Below are 20621 nucleotides of genomic sequence, written 5' to 3'. Positions count from 1 at the left end.
ATTTTGTGAACCGTAAATGATATCAAGGCACTGCCCAGCAGGAGTAGTTATCCCTAATGTCGAGGTTGTTGCTACTGGAGTTTTTCCTCTTCGCGAAAATCCGATTCATATTAATAGAAAATCATTCAACAGTAAACAACAATGAATCGTAAACAAATGCTGATAACCTGCTATTTGGTATCAAATATACTCTGTCCAACTTCTATGAGACCAGGTGATGATCTTGCTGCTTTGTAAACAAACAATGCTTCAACTGTCAAGTTTCTATAAGACCAGTTACACTTTCTGTTGTTTTAGTTGTTTTGATCAATAAATCTGGAAAATGCCGAAGAGAAAAGTGCTCACGGAGAGAAAAGAAAGTCAAATCGATGCTTTTCACCAAGGAAGTGTTGACATCAGAGAAATTGCTCGTCGAATCGGGCGATCCCATCCAGTAGTGCTCAATTATTTGGCGAATCCCCAAGGATACGGTAAGAAGGAGAGAGCTTCACGTAAATCGAAGCTCTCTGACCGGGATAAGTGGGAAATAGTACAGCTTCGCATACCTCAAAATCGCTTATGCAAAAAAAGCAATATTTCAACTTCTCAACTACTCGGGTGACAATTCATCAAATTTTGGTTAAAAAATCCTCACATAAAGAGGTTTTAAAAGGTTAAAGCTCCTCATCTTACACCATCTCACATCTGAAGACGTCTGAGTTTTGCCAAAATTCACATGAACCGACATAGGGACATGGTATGTTGTGACAAAGAATGTTTCCAGAAGAATACGTTTTGCTATACACCATAACAAAAAATTCTTCAATGTATAGACGATCTTCACTGACGAAAAAAAGTTCAATTTGGATGGTCCTCATGGTTTGAACGGGTACTGGCGTGATTTACGGAAGAAGGAACAGTATTTTTCAACCAGGAATTTTGGTGGAGACTCGTGCAAGTTTGGGCGGGATTTTGTGCAACCGGGAAGCTTAAGATAGCTTTCACATCATTCAAGGATTACACACATGTTTTGGAATCCTTTCTCCTACCGATTCTACGTGGATATCGTCACCAAAAATTCACAATCCAGCAAAACAATGCTACTATTCATACCAGCAAGTAAACTAAGCAATGGATTTTAAGAACCAAAAACTTATTTTTTTTAACTGGCCGGGTCACTGTCCAGACTTGAATTCTGTTGAAAATCTTAGGGAGGATCCTTGTACGCAGAATCTACACTGAGGGAAAATGGTACACCACGATCGAAGAGCTCAAGGTCGCAATTTCGGAAACATGAAAAAATATCGAGAAATTCGTTCAGCAGAATTTGGTAAACACTATTCCAACACGAATTTTCCAGGTTATTAGCCGAAATGGCAAGATTGTCAATTATTAACATGTATATCAGCCGATTGTTTTGAATTTATCATTGATAATACTTATGAATTTTGAAGTGATCTTTTAGAAACTGGACAGCTGAAATTATCATATTTAAGCACAATATATAAACACACAACTCTTTTGAGCGAAATTGACGTTCAATATATTTTATTCTAAGCATTCAACAATGTATGAATGTATCTTGTTGAAATTCTAACGATTTGTGTTGCAACGAAATATAATCAGGGTGGTTTTATAGAAGTTGGACAGAGTGTATGCTGTAGTTCAACCATAATATGGAGGTCCATCTCAATTATAAACAATTTTCACTAAAATCCTCCTGAAATTTCAGTTAATTTCGACAAAACAGGTTATATAACTTTAAGAACTATCTGAGGAAAATTTCAACTAACTTTGAGTACTTTATCCGTTCAATTTTGGTATTAAGCTGGATGTTGAACTTTATTCCCGTTTTTCTATTACTATGGATTGTTTTATCAAAAAAAATGTAAGTAAAAGCTTTCCAAACATAATAAATATTATAAAAAAAATATATATAAAACTATATTTAATTTATAAATTATATTTCTATATATAAAAAAATGTTCTTTGTGTATGCGTCAAAAACTCGAAATGTGCGGAACCGATTGAGCTCAAAGTTGTACAAGATATACAATCCACTTCAAGGAGTGTTGTTACGGCATAAATAATTGGAAAATTGGAAGAAAAATGACTTTATATATGACCAGAGTGCGTTTCTGAAATTGAGCTTCTAATGAAAATTGACTATTCATTAATGAATATGTTCTATGTGAAGGAAACATCTTTTTTCCACGTGTTTGACAAAATCATGAACTGAAATTTTAGAAGAGATTTAAAATTTATCGATTTCCCTCATCTATCTCTATATATATAAAACTTTTCTGTTCGTTTGTGTGCGCGTTAAAAACTCGAAAAGTACGGAACCGATTGAGCTCAAACTATGATACAATATACAAAACAACCAAACACATCTAGGATTGTTGTTACAACATAAAAAATGAAAAATTCAACTCAACCATGCAACCACAATGTGTCGCAGCAAAGCGTGGCAGGGTACAGCTAGTATTATATAAATTATTATATTATAAAAAATTATAAATGGCAAACTGGAGAAAAAAAAATCGACTGTGCCTTGCTGCAAGGTGCTCGTTTTTACCGGTTCTGCTTAGGAAGCATTGAAACGAACTGTGAAATCGTTATTTGTAGCTAATCAAACCAATCTTACAGAAATTACGATTCATTTTTCATTGAAACATGACAACTTATCAGATTTGATGATAGACTTGGTGCAACGTAAATAAAATAATGTTTCAAAACCAAACCGAGCCGACAACAAACTGTTCATAAATTAAAAGTCAAGCCAATACCATTTTTTACCATGACATACGAATTTTTTAGTTTTCGAAAATCAATTTCAGCAAGACTCAATCCAAACTTCAATCACATTTTACAAAATTCAAAGCCCATATTTTCGACAATATTTTTAATAAATGATCAATGATTTATATCTAAATTTGGCTGAATTCCTTAAAATTCAGCAGAGTTGTTTTTAACCATTAACTTTGCTACATCAATTAATTTCAAAAAAAGGCGTCACAAGCGCTAGTAAACGTGTATACCAGGGTATATTCTATTATTGAAAATCTGCTTTTCGAATTGGGAGCGATTCTACACAAAAGTATCTAGTCGGTTTGATCGTTTGCGAAAAATTTGACAATTCATTCGATTTACTGCAAAAAATGAAAAATCCATTGGAACCTTTTCAAAATATCTGGCATTTCTGTTCATAAGTCGGTACAATTGCGCGATCGAGCGCTAATAACGTCAATCCGCCTAGGCAAGCAAAGTCACGCTGTGGTCAGTTCTCGTTATTGATTCGTACTTGGTAGGGATGAAAATACGCCCTCCCCAAGAGTTGAACATTACATCTAGATCAAATACGAGCGTTCAGACTTGTTCATCGTGTGTCGATTCGTCAACAAGGACACACGAAAACCTTCCCTCCTCCCCCCTTCAGCCAACTAATCGATTCTCGGCAGATTGTTGTTTCAAATTCAAATAATCTCGCACAACTCTCGGGGTGCGCTATCATACCCTCCCGGTCGACTGAGCCGACCGTGTGTATATTCGCTCAGGTCAATCGATGTTAAGTAGCATCACGAATAAAATTCCCCAGTCACATAATTGACCGTCCGGGCGCGCAGCTGTGGAGAGCAATCGCGGAACCGTTGACGTCTTGTCGGAGTCTAGGAAGATCTTCGGAGCGGCATGGTGGCGCCTTGATCTCTAGCCCAGCGCGCTCAATTGGAGTGAAAGATTAAGATTAGCGGACGGCCCAACAGTCGCTTCACGGCGTCCATATGACGGCATTTTTGGGTTGTGAAATTATAGCTGCTGTTGTGAGGGCAATTAATGACAAATTGTACGGTTGACCGACTGTCGAGCGCTCTGTGTGTGTTCGGAGACAATTATTTGAATACACGCTCTGGTGACACGTCAAAGTATTGCGCACATGTTGCACCCAAGGTTGGGATAAACGATCGATCCATCGAGGATGGTACTAATTCCACTTATCTACCGTCTCGTTCTGCGGGAAGGTGCGATCGCTCGTAAAACATATGCTGCCGCTGCTTCTGCTAGGGCATGTTTGTGGCACGGGGAAACCATCCCTTCCCCAACGTTTGGCCTCCTCTTCCTCGTCGTGTACGCAATAAAACAAAAACCAGTCGAGTGAAGTAAGAAATTACCTCTAACGTGCTGTTCTAATAATTACGGAATGCAATAAACATTAAGCGAAAACTTTTCAACAATGTTTATGTGTGAATCCCGAGGGAGAGCAGTCAACACCCGCCAGCCGAGGAGAGGGTAAACCGAAATTATTTACTGAGTGGCTGCAACTGCTCTCTATGCCGAGGAAAGCAGAGGAAATGATGTGTACACATTCTATGCAACCTGTTGCACGCGTACATACTTCGGGTTTGTTCTTGGGGATGGAGTCCTTTTCCTTTTGCGCCCTCACCCTCGACGCCTTTATGACTCTCGGATCGTATCGGACAATACCAGTGAACGATAGGAGAGAAAAAAAAACCCAGAGTACGACCAAGGAACAGTTGGAGAACGGATGACTTTCTACCGTCTCCCTTTCGGAAGGACGCACCGCTCTCAGGATGTGTTTGTTTTGTTCTGTTTTTTTTCTTGTTCTCCCGCTGCTCAACAGGAGGTTTTATGGGAATATTCTGTTTATTGGTCTGCAAATCGGGTGATAAAGCATGTAAAGTTTATGAGATATAACAGTAATTATGTTGGAGGGGATTTTAGATGCGAACAGGTTGATACGTTGTTATTCGGTGTTTGATGTGGCAGCTGACATCGGATGGTAAACTTTTGACATATGTAACTGTGCAGGAATATTGATAAACTAAAAATATTTGACAGTAATGACCAAAAAGCCAATTAGATTTGGAGGTTTTTGAATTTTCTGGGCTCAACTGGTTTTCGCTATGGAGTACAAACGTGCAGAAAAGACTTGCATTCGGAAGAAATGTCACCGCCTGCATCGACAGCAAACGGTACGAGAAGATACGGTAAAAGGCTGCTAATTCCCCTTAAAATGGTGAGAAACCCCTGAGCTTGAATGTGTCGATGCTCGAGCGTTTTTGACATTCTATGCGTAGAAAATATTCAGTGGCTGCCTAATAGATATTTCCAGGGCTCAGCAAAGTCATATTCAACTGAGGATAGTCAGCGGACTATGAAGAAATTCGCCTTCATATTCAATTGCAATTTAATTTAGTCTTCTTCCAGTCGTTTCTCCGTCAACATGACCCAACAATCATTCGGGAGTTTAGTTGCTGTCTTACTCTCACTCTCACTCTACTCGACTTTCTCATTTCATTGTTCTCTGTCAAATGATCTTCATTGCACACTGAAGTGACTCCCCCCAAAATGAATTCGTTTCTCTCTCTCAAGTATCACGTATTCATGTATCGATGTTTGAGTTCAACGTGGTTTGACCTATACTACAGGTGAACTAGATTTTTTTTTGTATCGTATACGAAAATTACTCACAAATATAAAATTGCGTGTAGTGCTGGGTTAAGATACACTGATAAATTTGTGAATTTTGTTGATATAAACCCGTTTTTCTGTAGGTTTTTTTTTTTTACAAAATTGAACTCGGAGACAGAGTGAGCTCATATTTTGTCTAGAATTTCTCCCAAACTGCACTATTTACTAATACTAACGCGAGAGCCTACCTGATAACCGTCTTAGTTCACGGTGAGTTAACCATAAACAGTCCATTAAAGGTGCAACTACTTTCATGTCAAGTTTTCGTTTCATTTTGTATATGGACGTAAAAATCAGATTGTGTTCGCAGCTAACGAGATTCGTGTCAGGGGGAGTAGAAGTGTGGATTGTGTGTAACTTGGTTCCGCCGCTGGGAATCACTCATTGCACCCGGAGCACGAATGCACGTCTTACCTTGTTGGCTGTTTGACTCTCTCTGGCGAGAACTGCGGTTATGATAGTTGATCGAGCTCGAGACGGCATATAATATATGGTGGAGTATGAGACGGCACGTCTTGCCTCACACAGATTGAAGTCAGATTGAATGAAGAGACAGAATTGTGTTCATTAGTCACGTCAATTAGAATAACCATTTGCTAAAAAGTTCATCAGTCATCCTCGCTCTCAACGCTCGTAAATTCATTTTCTAGTCAATTCAAATGATGTTGACGGCGAATGCCGAAGTAGTCCTAGTCGAAGCGAAGCCTCAGTAGGGGAGAGCCAATTTTCATTTTCTATCTTCGAAGATTTCGGTTGCATATGCATGACATGTCACAGTGGAGGCGATATACATATTCATAATATGACATACGTATATAATGCCATATATAACAATATTACGACGTGTTTTGTACTGATATACGATTTGAACCAACAATGATGTAGGGGGCCACATTGGTTGCGCGTTCGCGTAGTAAGCGATCGATCGTGAGTTCAAAACTCAGAACCCTCATTGACCATCTTTGTGTTGTTACAGAATAGCTACGTCCACGCAACAATCATCAGCGATGGAGATCGATCCACGGTCGAAATATGATCGATTCATCCATACAACTGCTCTGCTCTGCAAGACACATCGGGCTGCTGTTCTATAAATAACTCAACAATGATCATTCAACTGTCTCCGCTGTCCGGTGGTCCAACTGGATAATGGAAGAACAGAAAGAATACTCTTACGCCTAAATGGCTACTGTGTGAATGTACCATATGTAATGGTATAGAAGGAATACTGGCGAATGGCAACTGTGTAATGTGCTAATTATAGATATATGATAACCATGTGACATGTACACGATTAAAATTCGGCTCTGTTACAGCTAAAATGCTAATGAGCCTTAAATAAATAAATGGGATGAAAAAAAACAATGATGAATAAGAGATTTTTTTACACTTCATACCATTTTGGCTATACACCATGCATATTTAGTTTGTTATTATATACGATTGTGATCCAATTCGATATCATACATGATTCAGAATATTCAAAGCTATGTGACCTCGATATTTGGTGAGTATCCGCCGAGGAATGACTTGCATTTTCAACCGCGTCGTACAGAGGACATAGCTCTCAATAGTGTGTAAGCAAAAAATGATTTCTGTGTGGAATTCTGGACACTCCAGCAGAACTAGACACCGTTACACCGGCCACATGTTAGCTAAGAATGTATAAAAAACAACGTTCCATGTTTTATCACTGCCTAATAATGATCCGCATGTTCTTGCTCTCGAATGTATTGGATCAATTCATTTAGAGCCCGAAACAGAGAAAAAAGTTCAATAACTCTATCATTGTTGAAATTCGAACATATGCATAGAAGGATTTTTTTTTATCAAATATGATCCTCTATCACCTCTTGACAGATATCGGATTTTTTATGTGAGAAAGGTATTTTATGACTTTAAGAGGACGAATTAAAAATTAAAAAAAATAAAAATATAAAAAAAAATATAAAAATGTAAAATGTAAGGGATTGTATCAAGAACACAACCGCATATTTTCGACGTAGAACTACGCAATTATATTATGCAATCCACTTGTTTACCACTTCGAATATCATTCTAGAATGCATAGAAAATTTTGTAATAGATTATGTTCTTTGTTACAAATAAATTTGATGGACGTCCTTTTACGTTTGATATGATGCCTAGGACTACCAAAATATGTGAACGGAAAATTGTCAAACGGTCATTGTATTTAACATTTCCCTCTGAAATTATTGCACATCTAATGTTTACATAGTTCTCGAACCGCGAAAGTTCATGCACCTCTAGTATCTGAAATGACGATTTTCCCAGGCTTCTCAGTTGAAAAGTACGTTTTAGGGAAACGTATTCCGGTCTGCACAACGACAAGCGAGTACAAAACTTCTCAACACCGAAAAATACCCCCCGACATGCATGTATTTGCAAAGCGGATTCCCTCAGGCACAATAATTTTGAAGTCCGTGTTAGGGAAACACAGCTTGATGAGAACGGGCCTATCAAAACTTGGCAGTTAGGGCGTTTAAATAACGCTTGACATTTTACAGTTATTCGATTGTTCATCCCATGAAAAATAATATTTTATTAATTCTGATAGACACGTAGAAATATTCCCTATCAATTGATGCAAAAATCCGATCTGTTAAGAAATGTTCGAGTTATAAGCATTCGAAATACGAGAAGGGTTAGCACACAAATCGGCAGAACAAATGTATGGGAAAAAAGGAAGTTCTTCCAGTTTTCATGAATTCAAACCATTCAGAGATTAGCGAATTGTAATATACAGCATATCAAACAAATCTTAGAGAATTTCCGATTCGATTGGTATGCATATCATGAGAATTCGTTCATAGTGAAAATAGTTATTAACGTTAACTTTATTTCATAAAAACGTGACCTGTTTTCTGATTTGGGACCTTTCCTGAAAGACGTAGTTCTACGTCAAAACGCATCAATCTATCCCATTATACATGATATACGCGAGTGAACACTTTTCCTACACGCCAAAAAAATGTTCGATTTTTCACCTTTTTTTTCTAATGATGAAAAATGTACTATTTTAATTTTTGATAGTGAAAGCCGTTTATTATCTTGAACAACAATATGTTGAGGACTGAGCCTGTAAAAACAAACGAATTTATAAAAAAAATATGTAGAGCTACAATATTCTTAGAATAACAGGGATTGAAGCGGTATGTGGATGCTGGAAATGGGTATATTCCTTAGGGTGATCACTATGCCCCCACATTCCCTACGCCAAAACTTGAAGATGTTATAGTTCGGGAGAATATGACATGTTATGGAGTGAAGTAGTTTCCCGACGTTGTCTCTATCTTATGGGTAATTTATGAATGACGAATAAGTATATAATCCAGCAATCAAAAAAGATAAGTTTCATATGAGTGGGATTAAAAAAAAAGGAAATATTTGAAGAGGACCTCAACAGAATTCGAAGACAATCTTTACCTGAGTTTGGTTTTTAACCAGCGTCAACGTTTTTTTTCTGATTTGTCATCATCAGATCAAGGGAAGAACCAAACATGCACGAGATCTGTTGAAAGCCGGAAGAGGAATCCTCCGAAGAATACCGGAATTTTTTGGAGGATCATCCAAATGTGAATATAGTTTGGTTGCATTGAGTATGACGTTTCTTAGCTTGAAGGTCAATGGTGAATCGAATGCCAATTGTTAATTTTTGCAAAATTTTTATGCTAAGTTCTGCATAATAGACATCATTGTTTCGCTCTGAATTCACGAATTGAAAATTTCTTTTCGAATAGACCCATTGAGTTTCACCGATGCAGAAGTTCTAGCAAATCTAGAGCAAGATCACAAAAAACAAGTCTTTACCTTCACGAACAAAAAAAAAATCCCAAAAGGTGTAAAACCCAGCTTTGTCACTTCGGCTGGGTTAGGTCAGCAATGTCTGAAAATCTCCGCACACAAGAACCAACAGCTCGAGTGAGTGATTCGGAGCGCTGCCTTTCGTTTGTCCGTATTGCCCCAACACTGCCTAATTGTCTTCTGATGGCGAATGGCAGCCCCACCAATACAGCAGCGTTACTCTGCGGCAGTTAACCTAATTGAAACTGATTTCGTTTAGATATTGCAACTCGGCGCTCGGCCTGCAGCGGGATCCGCCACCAGCGCGCGCGCTTCCCGTGCAACCGGGTGACTCTCCACGGCCGGAGTCAGTTTATAAATATGTTGTGATCATGATCTTTAAATTAATCTTAATTGTTATAAATCTCTTTTCATGTCCGCGATACGGTGCTGATGTAGTGTTTTTTGTTCGCATTCGCATTCGCTTTGAAGTGACACCCAGCGTGAACTGAAGAAGTTTCCATCGCCGAGCTGTGGAAACAACGCGCCGCGATATCAGTTATTTATTATTTATTTACATTCCACTGATCATGATTGGCCAGAGTTTTAATTTTCGCCCTTTTTTCGAGGCTCTGTGGTGCCTTTCGGCGATGCGAGGGCTCCGCACTCTAATGAAACATAATTTATATCCTCGTGTTGCACTTTTATCCGATTAACCGAGGTCTTTTATTCTCCCTTTTCAGACGCAAGCTTTGGCCCTGACACACCGTCCTAAAACGCCGAAAAAAGAACTCTCAGTGCCAGTGTCGCCCGCCAACGGGCGAGAAGTGGAAATGTCAAGCCCGAAAGTGCACCTTTCGTCATCGGCTTCCTCGAACGTGTCGGATCACCAGTGCGCCACCATCGTCGATAATCTAAACTCCACCAGCATTAGTAATTCCGCTGCAAACGTCAGCAGTGGCCCCACCATCGGTGGTGGTCACCATCCGGCGATAAGTGTCTCCCAGTCCCTGTTGGGATCGAATGCAAACCATGCCCTGGCGTCACGGATCGGAGTTCCATCTGTCGTGACGACGTTTGCGGAAAACGGCCCCGGAGCCACCATGAACAGCAATAATAATAACAGCAACAACAACAACAATAACATTAACAGTGGAGCATCTAGCATACAACCACCACAGGTACCCTCGAACGGGTCCGATCGAGGGGTGGTTCCCCAATCGCCGGTAGCCGCCGTTGCAGCCGCCGCAGCCGCCATGCAAGATCGGAAGGATTTTGATTTCAGCAAAGTCAACGGTAAGTGGGACATAGCAAATCAATTAAATTTATTACCCCCACTGAAAAAGGGCAACCAGCCAGGATAACTCGGGGGAGAATGACTGCGGTCAGTGGTGAAACTGCCTGCAGGGGAAATTTTAATTCGTTAACGGTTGGAAACCACGAAATTAGCTCGAAATCTGGACGCGGGGTTATTTTTTGCTGTTGTCCCAATAATACGGGCGCCCAGCAGGATCAATATTTGATGGGAGACGGGAGGATGTGGTTCGATATATTTGATTCAATTTTGCTAATTGGCGAATGATGAATTTAGGGCGAGCATCGTTGGCACCGTTTGGTGATAATATTTTAATAACTCTGAGTAATGCAGCACCATCCGCGGGACATCAAAGCCCACAGTTCCGCAGGATGAATGTGTGATGTGGCTTAATCGACCAAGTAATACCGTATCCATCGCGAGTGAAAATTATGAACGCTTGTAATGATGTCCACAGCCTTTTATGTTATTTACTCAAGTACTATCAAAATTCGATGGGAATTCTTCAAAGTATGACTATCCTCGCGCCCAGATAGTCCTTTCCTACCGGCTGGAAGGTTGTTATGCAATCTCATTTCGATACACAAACATCACACACTTTTTATTTACATTCGCACAGTTGGTTCTCAAATCGATTTTCCGTCGGTATCAAGGGCGAGGCGCAGGCGCCTGAACTTGGATTTGCCTGAGGATTAACGTGATTAGATAAACTATTACATCCGAACGGAACGCCGACCGCCGAAGCGGACCGTGGACGTGGAGTGTGGAGCCATTTTTCGGACATTTTTATGGCCATCACAAGCCGGAAATCCGATACGCGTACAAAGAAGACAGGTATTAATGCAGACTACGAAAGTAACCGATGTGCACGTCGTCGTCGTCGCTGTCGTTCGTTAGTGCCGCGTAGGGATCCGAGGGCGCCCAATGGATTGGATGCGTAAGGCAAGGGAGGGAGGGATATACTCGTATGTCGCTACAACGCAAACATCGCATCTCACACCTTCGCGGAAAGAATAACAGCCCCGGCACGTATTGACCGGGGTGGTGGTGGTCGTTTTCCATCAATACGAAACGATAGCAGCTTTAGCATTAGAAGCCGCGTTCTCAACCCCCGCGCATTTGGATCACATGTGCTCCCGGGCTAAATTTATGCTACGCTGGAAATCCGCACCTCGGACAACAGCGCTCCAGCGCGCGGTGTCGGAGTTTACATGCACGCAAATATACCGGAACAGCCGGAACACCAGCAGCAGCGCCTCTGAGGGAGCCCCGGTTGCTCCCGGTCGGAACGGGGCGCACATGTAGGCGCATAATCCGTTAAATACATATAAACACCATCCGCGCTAAGCGCGCTAGGGCGGATTAAAATCCGCGGGACCAAATGCGGAAAAATCGGTCCATCCCGTTGTGGAGGGGTCTGCGCGAGCACCCAATGCATTGCGGAAGTGGTAATAGCTATGGCCTGGAGCCGTATCAGCAGCAGTTGACTCTAATGCTAGCCTCTGGAGGGGATATAAAATGATTTTTGTTCCCCCCGTTCCGTGTCCTACTGTCCCTTTTGGTCGTGATGCTGTTACATCCCGGAATGCCATGTCCGGATTGGCTCTCGGGGTCAATTTCTATGATCGCATAAAAAACATCGCATATATTACTAGGCAGGGATAAAAAAATGACAGGATGAATATCCCTATCAGTTGCGCTTGCGTCATTCTTGAGATTTTATACTACCTTTATTTTGAATTTATTTTTCATATCTTCAAAATTTTATAAAGTTTTCTTCATAAAGTCATACTTGGTTTCGAATAATAGAACAACCTACATTCGAAATATAATTTTACGCTTATTTGCTCCACCGCTATCCAGAAACGCTGTTTACAGTGAGTCACAGTGAATATCCTTCACATCCGATGTTTGAATAATGGGTAAGAAATAATAAAATACATCCTAATTCCAACGTTAAGCATCTGTAGCTCTACACTGTAAACCAGTACATGTATTTGTGAGACAGATCCAGTATTTTATATGATTCATCTGTCAGTTGTGTAACATTTACCCGAATACCATTCACCCGAAACATATTTACCCGAATGTAACAAATCCCCTTAAGGCAGTTTTCTAGTCTAGAAAACTGAAAAAAAACAAAAAAAATTTCCTTGATATTTCTGTAGTTTAGGCATTCAAGAATATACCCAAGAAAGGACTTATCGAAAATTATATTATTTATCGAGCTAGAACAATTTTAGTGATGCGGTATCTAACCTGGTATGGCCATAACAATGAATTTCAAACGCGTTTTCTTCGAAACAAGTTTTTTCAAACTGACGTACACGTACATATCGCAAGTTCTACTGAACCGATTCTTGTCGAATTTATATGGATACAACCTGCAAGCATCTCTTCATCGCATGAACCTCTAAAAACTGTATTTTTTAAATTTCACTATTTTAAAAAAAATCGGGAAAAGTAAGATAAAACAATTTAAGCCGCATTTAGTTTTTCAAAATTTTGTCAATTGCCATTTTGTCAAAAAAAAAATGTTTTTTACTTGTCCGAGGTTCATGCGATAGCGGCATCTTTACTGATTCAGAATCTGTTCGATTTTTTTGTTTCAGATAACCAGAAGGGCTGGAATCGTGTACGCCATGGCACAACTTTTTTTTGAACCCTCTTACTTCATCAGCTCTTAACTATTCTATTCATGAATATTTTTTCTTCGTTCAGCTTTTGTTTTATTGTTAATGGATAGATGAACAAATAATGATACAATGGATAGTAAAAATTATTCTACATTTTTATTTCTATGTAGCTCGAAAAAACGTCCGAAATTCGTGTCTCTACACTAGAATACCCCCTTAATGGAATATTTACCCGAATACGACATTTACACGAATTCAACAATTACCTGTATGCAACGTTTACCCGAATGAAAAAAGCAAAAATTGCGACCAATCAGGTTATGAGTTTTGACGAATCTCTTGATAATAAATAAGATTTGATCAATACAACATGGGAGAGCAACAAAAATACGCAGTAAAAATTAGAAAATGATACGGCTGATTCATTTTTAGAAATTATTGTAGGTACAATTAACATGCCGTCTTCTTTCCTTTCTGTAATGCTCTTTAAGACTAAGAGATCTTTTAGAAATTAACAATAGCCTTTGAAATATTTTTTTGAAAATTAATGAAAAATGCAAAATATAAACCATAAACATCTTAGAAATGTGAAAAGAATTGATAAGAAAACAAATGGTAATTACATATTAACACCACTGCAGCACAATTTTTATTATGTATTTATTTTTTCGTAATAAAATTTATTATGAAGTCAATGTTGTGGAGCCGAAGATCCCATCTAGCGAGGATAAGGAACTGAGGCGCCCAAGCCACCTTCGTGAGGCAATCCGAGTCGGCCGCCGACTCGCCGTCGGAAGCGGCGGCCTCTCGCAAGTAAGCCTGTGTTCCACCGATTGCCCGGTTTGCTTTCAAATATGGCATTCATATTTCAATGCAAAAATTAATAGAGGAGATTCTCTATCGGGTTGTTTTATTTTTTTATTTCAATCGTTTATTTTTACAGGCTCAGTTACATAAGTTTAAAGGAGCCAAACTCCTAAATATATCGGAGGGTGATTTCGTCGGTTACTCACTGTATGACCAAAAAACGGAGGAAAGGAAGGTAAATTTGGAAAATCGAAATTTTATTTTCGTTGCCAAATGACTTAAAAATGCATGAAACGTCGAGATCTGGTGTCATATCGAAAAAAAAAATTGGCCGAAAATCGACCTTTTGAGACTTAGCCTGAGAGGCAATGAAGGTACGGAAAAAAAAAATTATCGAATTCCGAGGCCGACCGTGTACAATTTGTTTATTGGCCCGAAAAAATTACCTGTGCAAAGTTTCAGCCCGATCGGACATGATTTAGGGGTGCCTCAAACCGCTTCAAGTTTTGATTTTTTGTTCCTTGAACAGGAAATTGGGAAAATCAAAATTTTGTTTTCGATGCCAAATGACTTAAAAATGCATAAAACGTCGAGATCTGGTGTTATCTCGAAAAATTTTTTTGTCGAAAATTTTTTTGCCGAAAATCGACTTTTTGGGACCGAGTGGTCAAAAAATAAAAATATAAAAAAAATCAAAAAATCAAAGCACTCAATTTGAGGCACCTCTAAATCATATCCGATCGAGCTGAAACTTTGCACAGGTCATATTTTTGGGCCAATAAACAAATTGCACATGGTTTGGGTGCATATTTGACCCTAATCGGATAATCTGAAGAATATTTAATAATGTTTTGAATTTCACCCCAAAAATAATGGACGGTGAAATATGCCTTCAACATACTTTTTTTTTTAAATTTCAGCCACTTCAAATGATGCAATTGTAGCTGATTTCGACTTCGAACTCGATTAAGTATTTCATGTATTGTTGGGTTTAACTCGCACGTTCTGTAATGATTTTTTTTTATTTTAGAATATTTTTTTTTGGGAATGACTCATTTTCGACATGACGAATTTCAGTTATATGTAAATATCAGATAGCCGGGCGACTAGGAATCAAAATTCGTCCTTCCAAATCTCTATAATTCAAAACATCATCATCACTGATGATACAAGCAAGCTGTACTCAATCGGGAGAATTTCGCGTACATGGTGCAAATCACTAAGTGCACTGAAGAGAAGCGGAAGTTACATCGCAAGTCACACCTCTAGTGATTCAACTTTCCAACTCCGCGGGCACCCCTTTTTTCAAGAAGAAATCATAACTTTTGAATTAATTGGCCGATTCAGATGATCGACATATCAAATTAAAATTAATTTGCTTAACTGAAAAAAAAATGCATTTGCATCGGAAACGGGTAAAATCACATCTCTAATTTTTGGATATGTTATGAAAAAAAAAATCTCAGCTTTCAAAAAATGTGGCCCTTGGACCCCAAACCATGTGAACTATAAAAAAAGAATCCAAATCCAATCCAATACTTACGAAAACAAAATCCGTTCTTTCTTGCGCGTGTGATATTTCGTGATATCGGTTCAGAAGTTCAAAAGTTATTATTTTAAAAAAAAATCGAGGAGTTGTATCCGAGACACGACCGCTTAGGATGTAGGACTACGCAATCTTTTTTATTGAAATTTGTTGGTTTATCATTTCGGATTTTATTTGCGAATACGTCGAAATTTCATGAATAACTCTTTAGTGAAAAGTACCGGGAACTCTGAGAAGGTTTAATGGCTTGCGTGGTTTTGTAGAATCATTTCGAGAAGCAACGATTCTTTCTTGCCTTTGCGAGAACAATACACTAATTGGTCATATTTCGTAATTTGTTTCTTTATATCAATGCACGTATTGGACTGAGTATTTAACGAGAGACATCATCCGTGCATCGCCATTCAAACACGCGTCTAACAGATGCACACAGTTGAAGCGATAAGAATGCAATATCGAAACACACTTCATGTGAAACGTTCGCTAGCGTTCACAGCTCGTAGGGAAACATAAAACACAAAACGAGCAGAATAAGCGATCCTTGTTGTTTCGGGCACAGGAAGATTCTGAGAATTTTCCACAGAGGAGATGCAATACTTGTACGCTAGCGACACCTTACTTAATATGCAAGGGTGGAGTTTACTTTGCAAATATTCACTTTTCGCTATCTCCCTTCGTTGTTTCTGTTCTAGCGACTGCATAGGTGGCCCGTTATTGACAGCTCTGTTCGGGAAAGAATACAAATGGACAGAACAAATTTATGGGAAAATGGGAATGCTTCCAATTTTCATCAATTTAAACCATATACAGACTATGGGATTGTAATGTATAGCATATCAAACAAGTCTTAGACAATTTCCGATTCGATTGGTATGCAAATCTTTGAAATCCGTTCGCAGCAAAAATATTAACGTTGACTTTATTTCATACAACCGTGACTTGTTTTCTGATTTGGCACCCTTAATGTAAGACGTAGTCCTTCGTCAAAAAAAGTCATTTTTGGATAAAAGGGAAAAAATTGATTTTTCGGAAACCCCAAAATAAAAATGGGCACTTTAATGGAAAAATAAAAAACGGGTGTAATATTTACAAAACTATAACTTTTCACGAAAATCTGAGAGCCACTATATAGGTTTGGCGTTAAATGGTTGTATATTGAAACCAATCGCTACAAAAGTTAGTTTACGCGTCGAGGGCGGATCATTCAATTTGAATTGTTTTATTTTATGTGTTCGCCTACCTCCATCATCTTTTCCAAAGTCACAATGGGCAGTTTTCAACATATCTCATTGCACTCCGGCATTTTTTATCGTGATATACATGATCCAATGACCAATTATCATACTTCTGCCATGATATCTTGATTGTACCATTGATGAAGTGAACAGACCATACCTAATAATCAAACAGCTCTTTATAGGGCCACACAATTATGAAAGCAGGTAATCATGTAATTTATCAAATATATTTAAAATCAGTATGAAACAAATAGCCTGATGCAATCCCATGTAAACTATGCAGTCGGGTCTCAGACACAACGCTCCGAAAACTCTTCTGGCGTTCTTTTTGGCCAAGCAGAAAACTCTTATTTATCTTATTTTATTAACTTATTTATCGTACATTTTCACAAGATAACAATGAAATACTACCATTGTTGCTATGCGATGCTTGAAACTAATGTCTGTCAGTACACTGCAAAAAAATATCTCAAAATATCTCTTGAAAATATCTCAAAACGAAATAACAAAAACTCATACAACTCCAAGACGAAAACGTTTTCAATTTTTTTATTGGCGCTCCATGTTTAACTTTTGAAGTTGAACTGTAACTCGGAGTTAAGTGTTCATCGAGCTTACACCAAAATCCTCAAAATAATTCATGAGAGCAATACTTGCAGCAATGTTCTTCCAGCCATTATGCAACAACACTGACGTTGTCACCCAAGCGTTGTTACCCTTTCTGTCACGCATCACGGAAAATTCACAAAATCAATTTTGATTAATTGAATGCAGTTTGAATTTTCTAAAATCTCGAATTTATATGTTATGGGCGGATTTAGTTCTTGTTTTATATAGGTGGAAATCCCCTGTCGCATTTTTAACCCCTCTCTTGTTCTCACTCCTTTTGAGCCTCTGCATTCAGATTTCACAGAGATGACGATAATCAGAGCTCTATTTTTGTGTGTGAACACTGAATCATCAAAGCCATTCGATAGAATCGCACGGAGCATCAACCAACTCTATGCTGCTGCCGCTGCCGCCGCCGCCTGTCCTCCAGTACCATCCAGCACAAAGCAGTGTGTGCGTGCCGTAAGGAAAGCGGATTAAGGTGAATCAAAATTAGACGGGATTAAAATTACAGAGCCCAGAGACAGAGAGCGAAAGAGAACGATTAGTTGAAATAAAAAACAAACTGAAATTCATTCATCCTCCCTGCCGAGGGTGCGAATGGGTCTTCCAAAAGCGAACCATTCTTTGATATTTGTGATTTCGGGCTATGTGCGCAAACCCGAGCAACACAAGGGTTGCCTCGGAAGGGGCCTCGCATGCATCGAGGCACTTGAATCGTGCGTCGATTCGTGCGTGTTTTATTGAAAAGGAATTATCCTTCGATAAACACATGCCACGTCGCTCTGTTGGGGCCCCCATCCAGGGCTTCAGGGTGCTGCGCGGCACGAAGGATCCGAGAGAGAGAGAGTGCATTCGGGATAAAGAAATCTCGGTGTCTTGGCGTAGGCACGAACCCGGGGTGATACGTTCAAATCGTGTGTAAGTTTGTTTACCGCACACGGGCCTTCCTCCAGTGGTAGGATATGCCGAATGTAGGACGCACGAAGGGAAGCGATTTGGAGAAGACTTAATCGTGCTGTCCCAGAGCTACGTTAAGGTGATTTTGTTGTATGATTTACCTTCGGTGACATCTGATTCGACGATGGTGAAGGTTGATGATGATGTGTTGGATTATGCATGAAGAGGGGGAAATGTAATATTCAAATTCGTCACGTTCTCCGTTGACGGCGATTAGCACAAACTCGCTTCGATGTTCAGTTTTATTGGGATTTCAGAAGTGCAATGCACTTTTGCACAGCATAAAATTTGAACTCTTGCGACGTCGTAAATTCACACCTCTCGTAGATTAGAGTATGTTTCAACTGTTCATCACTCTGATAAAAAACTCGTATCAACCTACTGCACCCTTCTGACTACAAGTGACTCGCTCAAAGCCTCGTAATGTTGTCATGGAATCCACTGCTAATTCCTCTCAATCGGGGATATGTTCTGCAACGGGTGCGTCCCACTTTAAGCAAACATATCAATGACGAGGCAGAAGCATTCAACCAAGTGCCAATGAATCACGCACGGAATGTCCGAACCATCGGGATGATGGAGTTCTGCTGACGAGTTGAGATATCCGCGGTCCACAGTTTGATAAACTGACGAGTTTAATGTTCGCTACCAAGTACCGTTCCTGGAGAGAATTGTAGCGACGCCCAGAATGACGGATAAATTAGTACATTCATCATGGCGCGAAAGCGAACCATTCGGCGCGAAAACCACTTCTTCCAAATCGGTGGAAGGAGGGGTGTTGGTATGCAACCGATCGACAATGTGAGTTGGCCCAGTTTCGCTTCATTTCGGAAAGCGATTCCTCGCGGCGCCTTGGTGGTGTGGGAAGTATACGCAACCACGCCACCAATTGGGATTGGGGTGGTCACACACGAACAAGCACACCCGGGTGGTGTAACGACGCCCGGTTCGCCATGATTGCCTCCCCAAATGGTGAAGGTCTACGGCGCGAATGGCACCCATAGATTGGTTGTGGAGTGCGTACGCGCGCGGCTGTCTTTGTATTATTGTGTACATTAGTAATAAAGATAAAAATGATAATCCGCCAGCAAATGCAATGACTTAATTCCTTTGCCCCGCGCGCGTTCTCGTTTGCTGCGAGAAAAAGCGGCGCCAGACCAATGCAGACACGTGGTGCGAGAATGTGACTTTCGGACGGAAAATGGTTCAGGATGCTCATAAATTTTTACTGTTTTTGATCAATTGATCGGTGTTAAGTTAGAACGGGCCAATTCGCAAAATTAAATATTTCGAGTTAACATTTTGTGAGCTACATTCCAAATTTATCAGATTTAGAAAATCACGCGTACAGCAGGAATAACTTATCGAAATGCTTCGTTGATCGACATTTCACGTTTCAAGGTTAAAATTCGATTTATTCTTTTATTTTGTAGTTTATGTCATCGTCAAAGTGTGATTAGGTCAGTTATTAGGTGTACAAGTATGATTTTACGGAATTTACAATATGTGGTGAAAGTACTATTTGGTTTATGTTGATGTTGGCTATACATGTATTTGAAAGGCGTGTGCTTTTCATCGTACTTCTAATTTTGTACCGACAAAAACACCATTTGCGGAATGTTTTATTGCATTTTTTTCTAATGAAAACTGCAGTAATTTGATTTTCGAAGCCGACATAGAATGTGCTTCATCGGTAAGCATTTGTGACACTTGGTTTAAACGATTCCAGAAGCAATAGTTTCTATTTGGATGATAAATAACATGGAAAGTAATCGAAAAAAAATCTCAAACACTCAATTTGAAGCATATGCTGCCTAAAACTGCCATTTGGGAGCGTTGCCGTCAACAATTAATACGTTTGAACAGAGCTCTGAACGAAAAATAACCGGAATGGGAGAAAACAAACAACAAAATTATTTTTAAGCATGACAATGCTGGACCTCATTTTCTCAGATCTGTCCAAAATGATCTAGAAGTAGTGGATTGAGAGGTTCAAACTTACCCATATATTTTATAAACATTGCTTCTTCAGATTACTAATTGTTATGATCGATGGCGTGGGTCCTTTTTGAAGAATGGTTTGGATTTCATGAGAAAAATAAAAAATGGCTTGATATGAAGTCCGATTCAACTAATGTTTTGCATAGGGCATTTTATCGTGCAAATCGACATTCTACAGGAAGTCCTGTATGTGAAATATCGAGATGACCATTTTCATTGGCATTTTGATCCATACG

The 20621-nt window shown here is 39.4% G+C and overlaps 1 protein-coding gene across 1 annotated transcript in view; it reads left to right on the top strand.

Moving 5' to 3' along the window:
- The window catches only part of LOC129767289 (homeobox protein dve-1), a 223780-nt gene that overhangs the window by 115182 nt on the left and 87977 nt on the right, over positions 1-20621 (top strand). The window contains exon 2 of the mRNA XM_055768002.1: positions 10017-10569. Within this exon, the coding sequence (XP_055623977.1) occupies positions 10017-10569 (553 nt within the window). The remainder of the gene's footprint in view (positions 1-10016; positions 10570-20621) is intronic.

This window comes from Toxorhynchites rutilus, chromosome 2, assembly GCF_029784135.1.
Source record: "Toxorhynchites rutilus septentrionalis strain SRP chromosome 2, ASM2978413v1, whole genome shotgun sequence".
Classification (NCBI taxonomy): Eukaryota; Metazoa; Arthropoda; class Insecta; order Diptera; family Culicidae; genus Toxorhynchites; species Toxorhynchites rutilus.
This window is presented reverse-complemented; position numbering and strand designations above follow the sequence as displayed.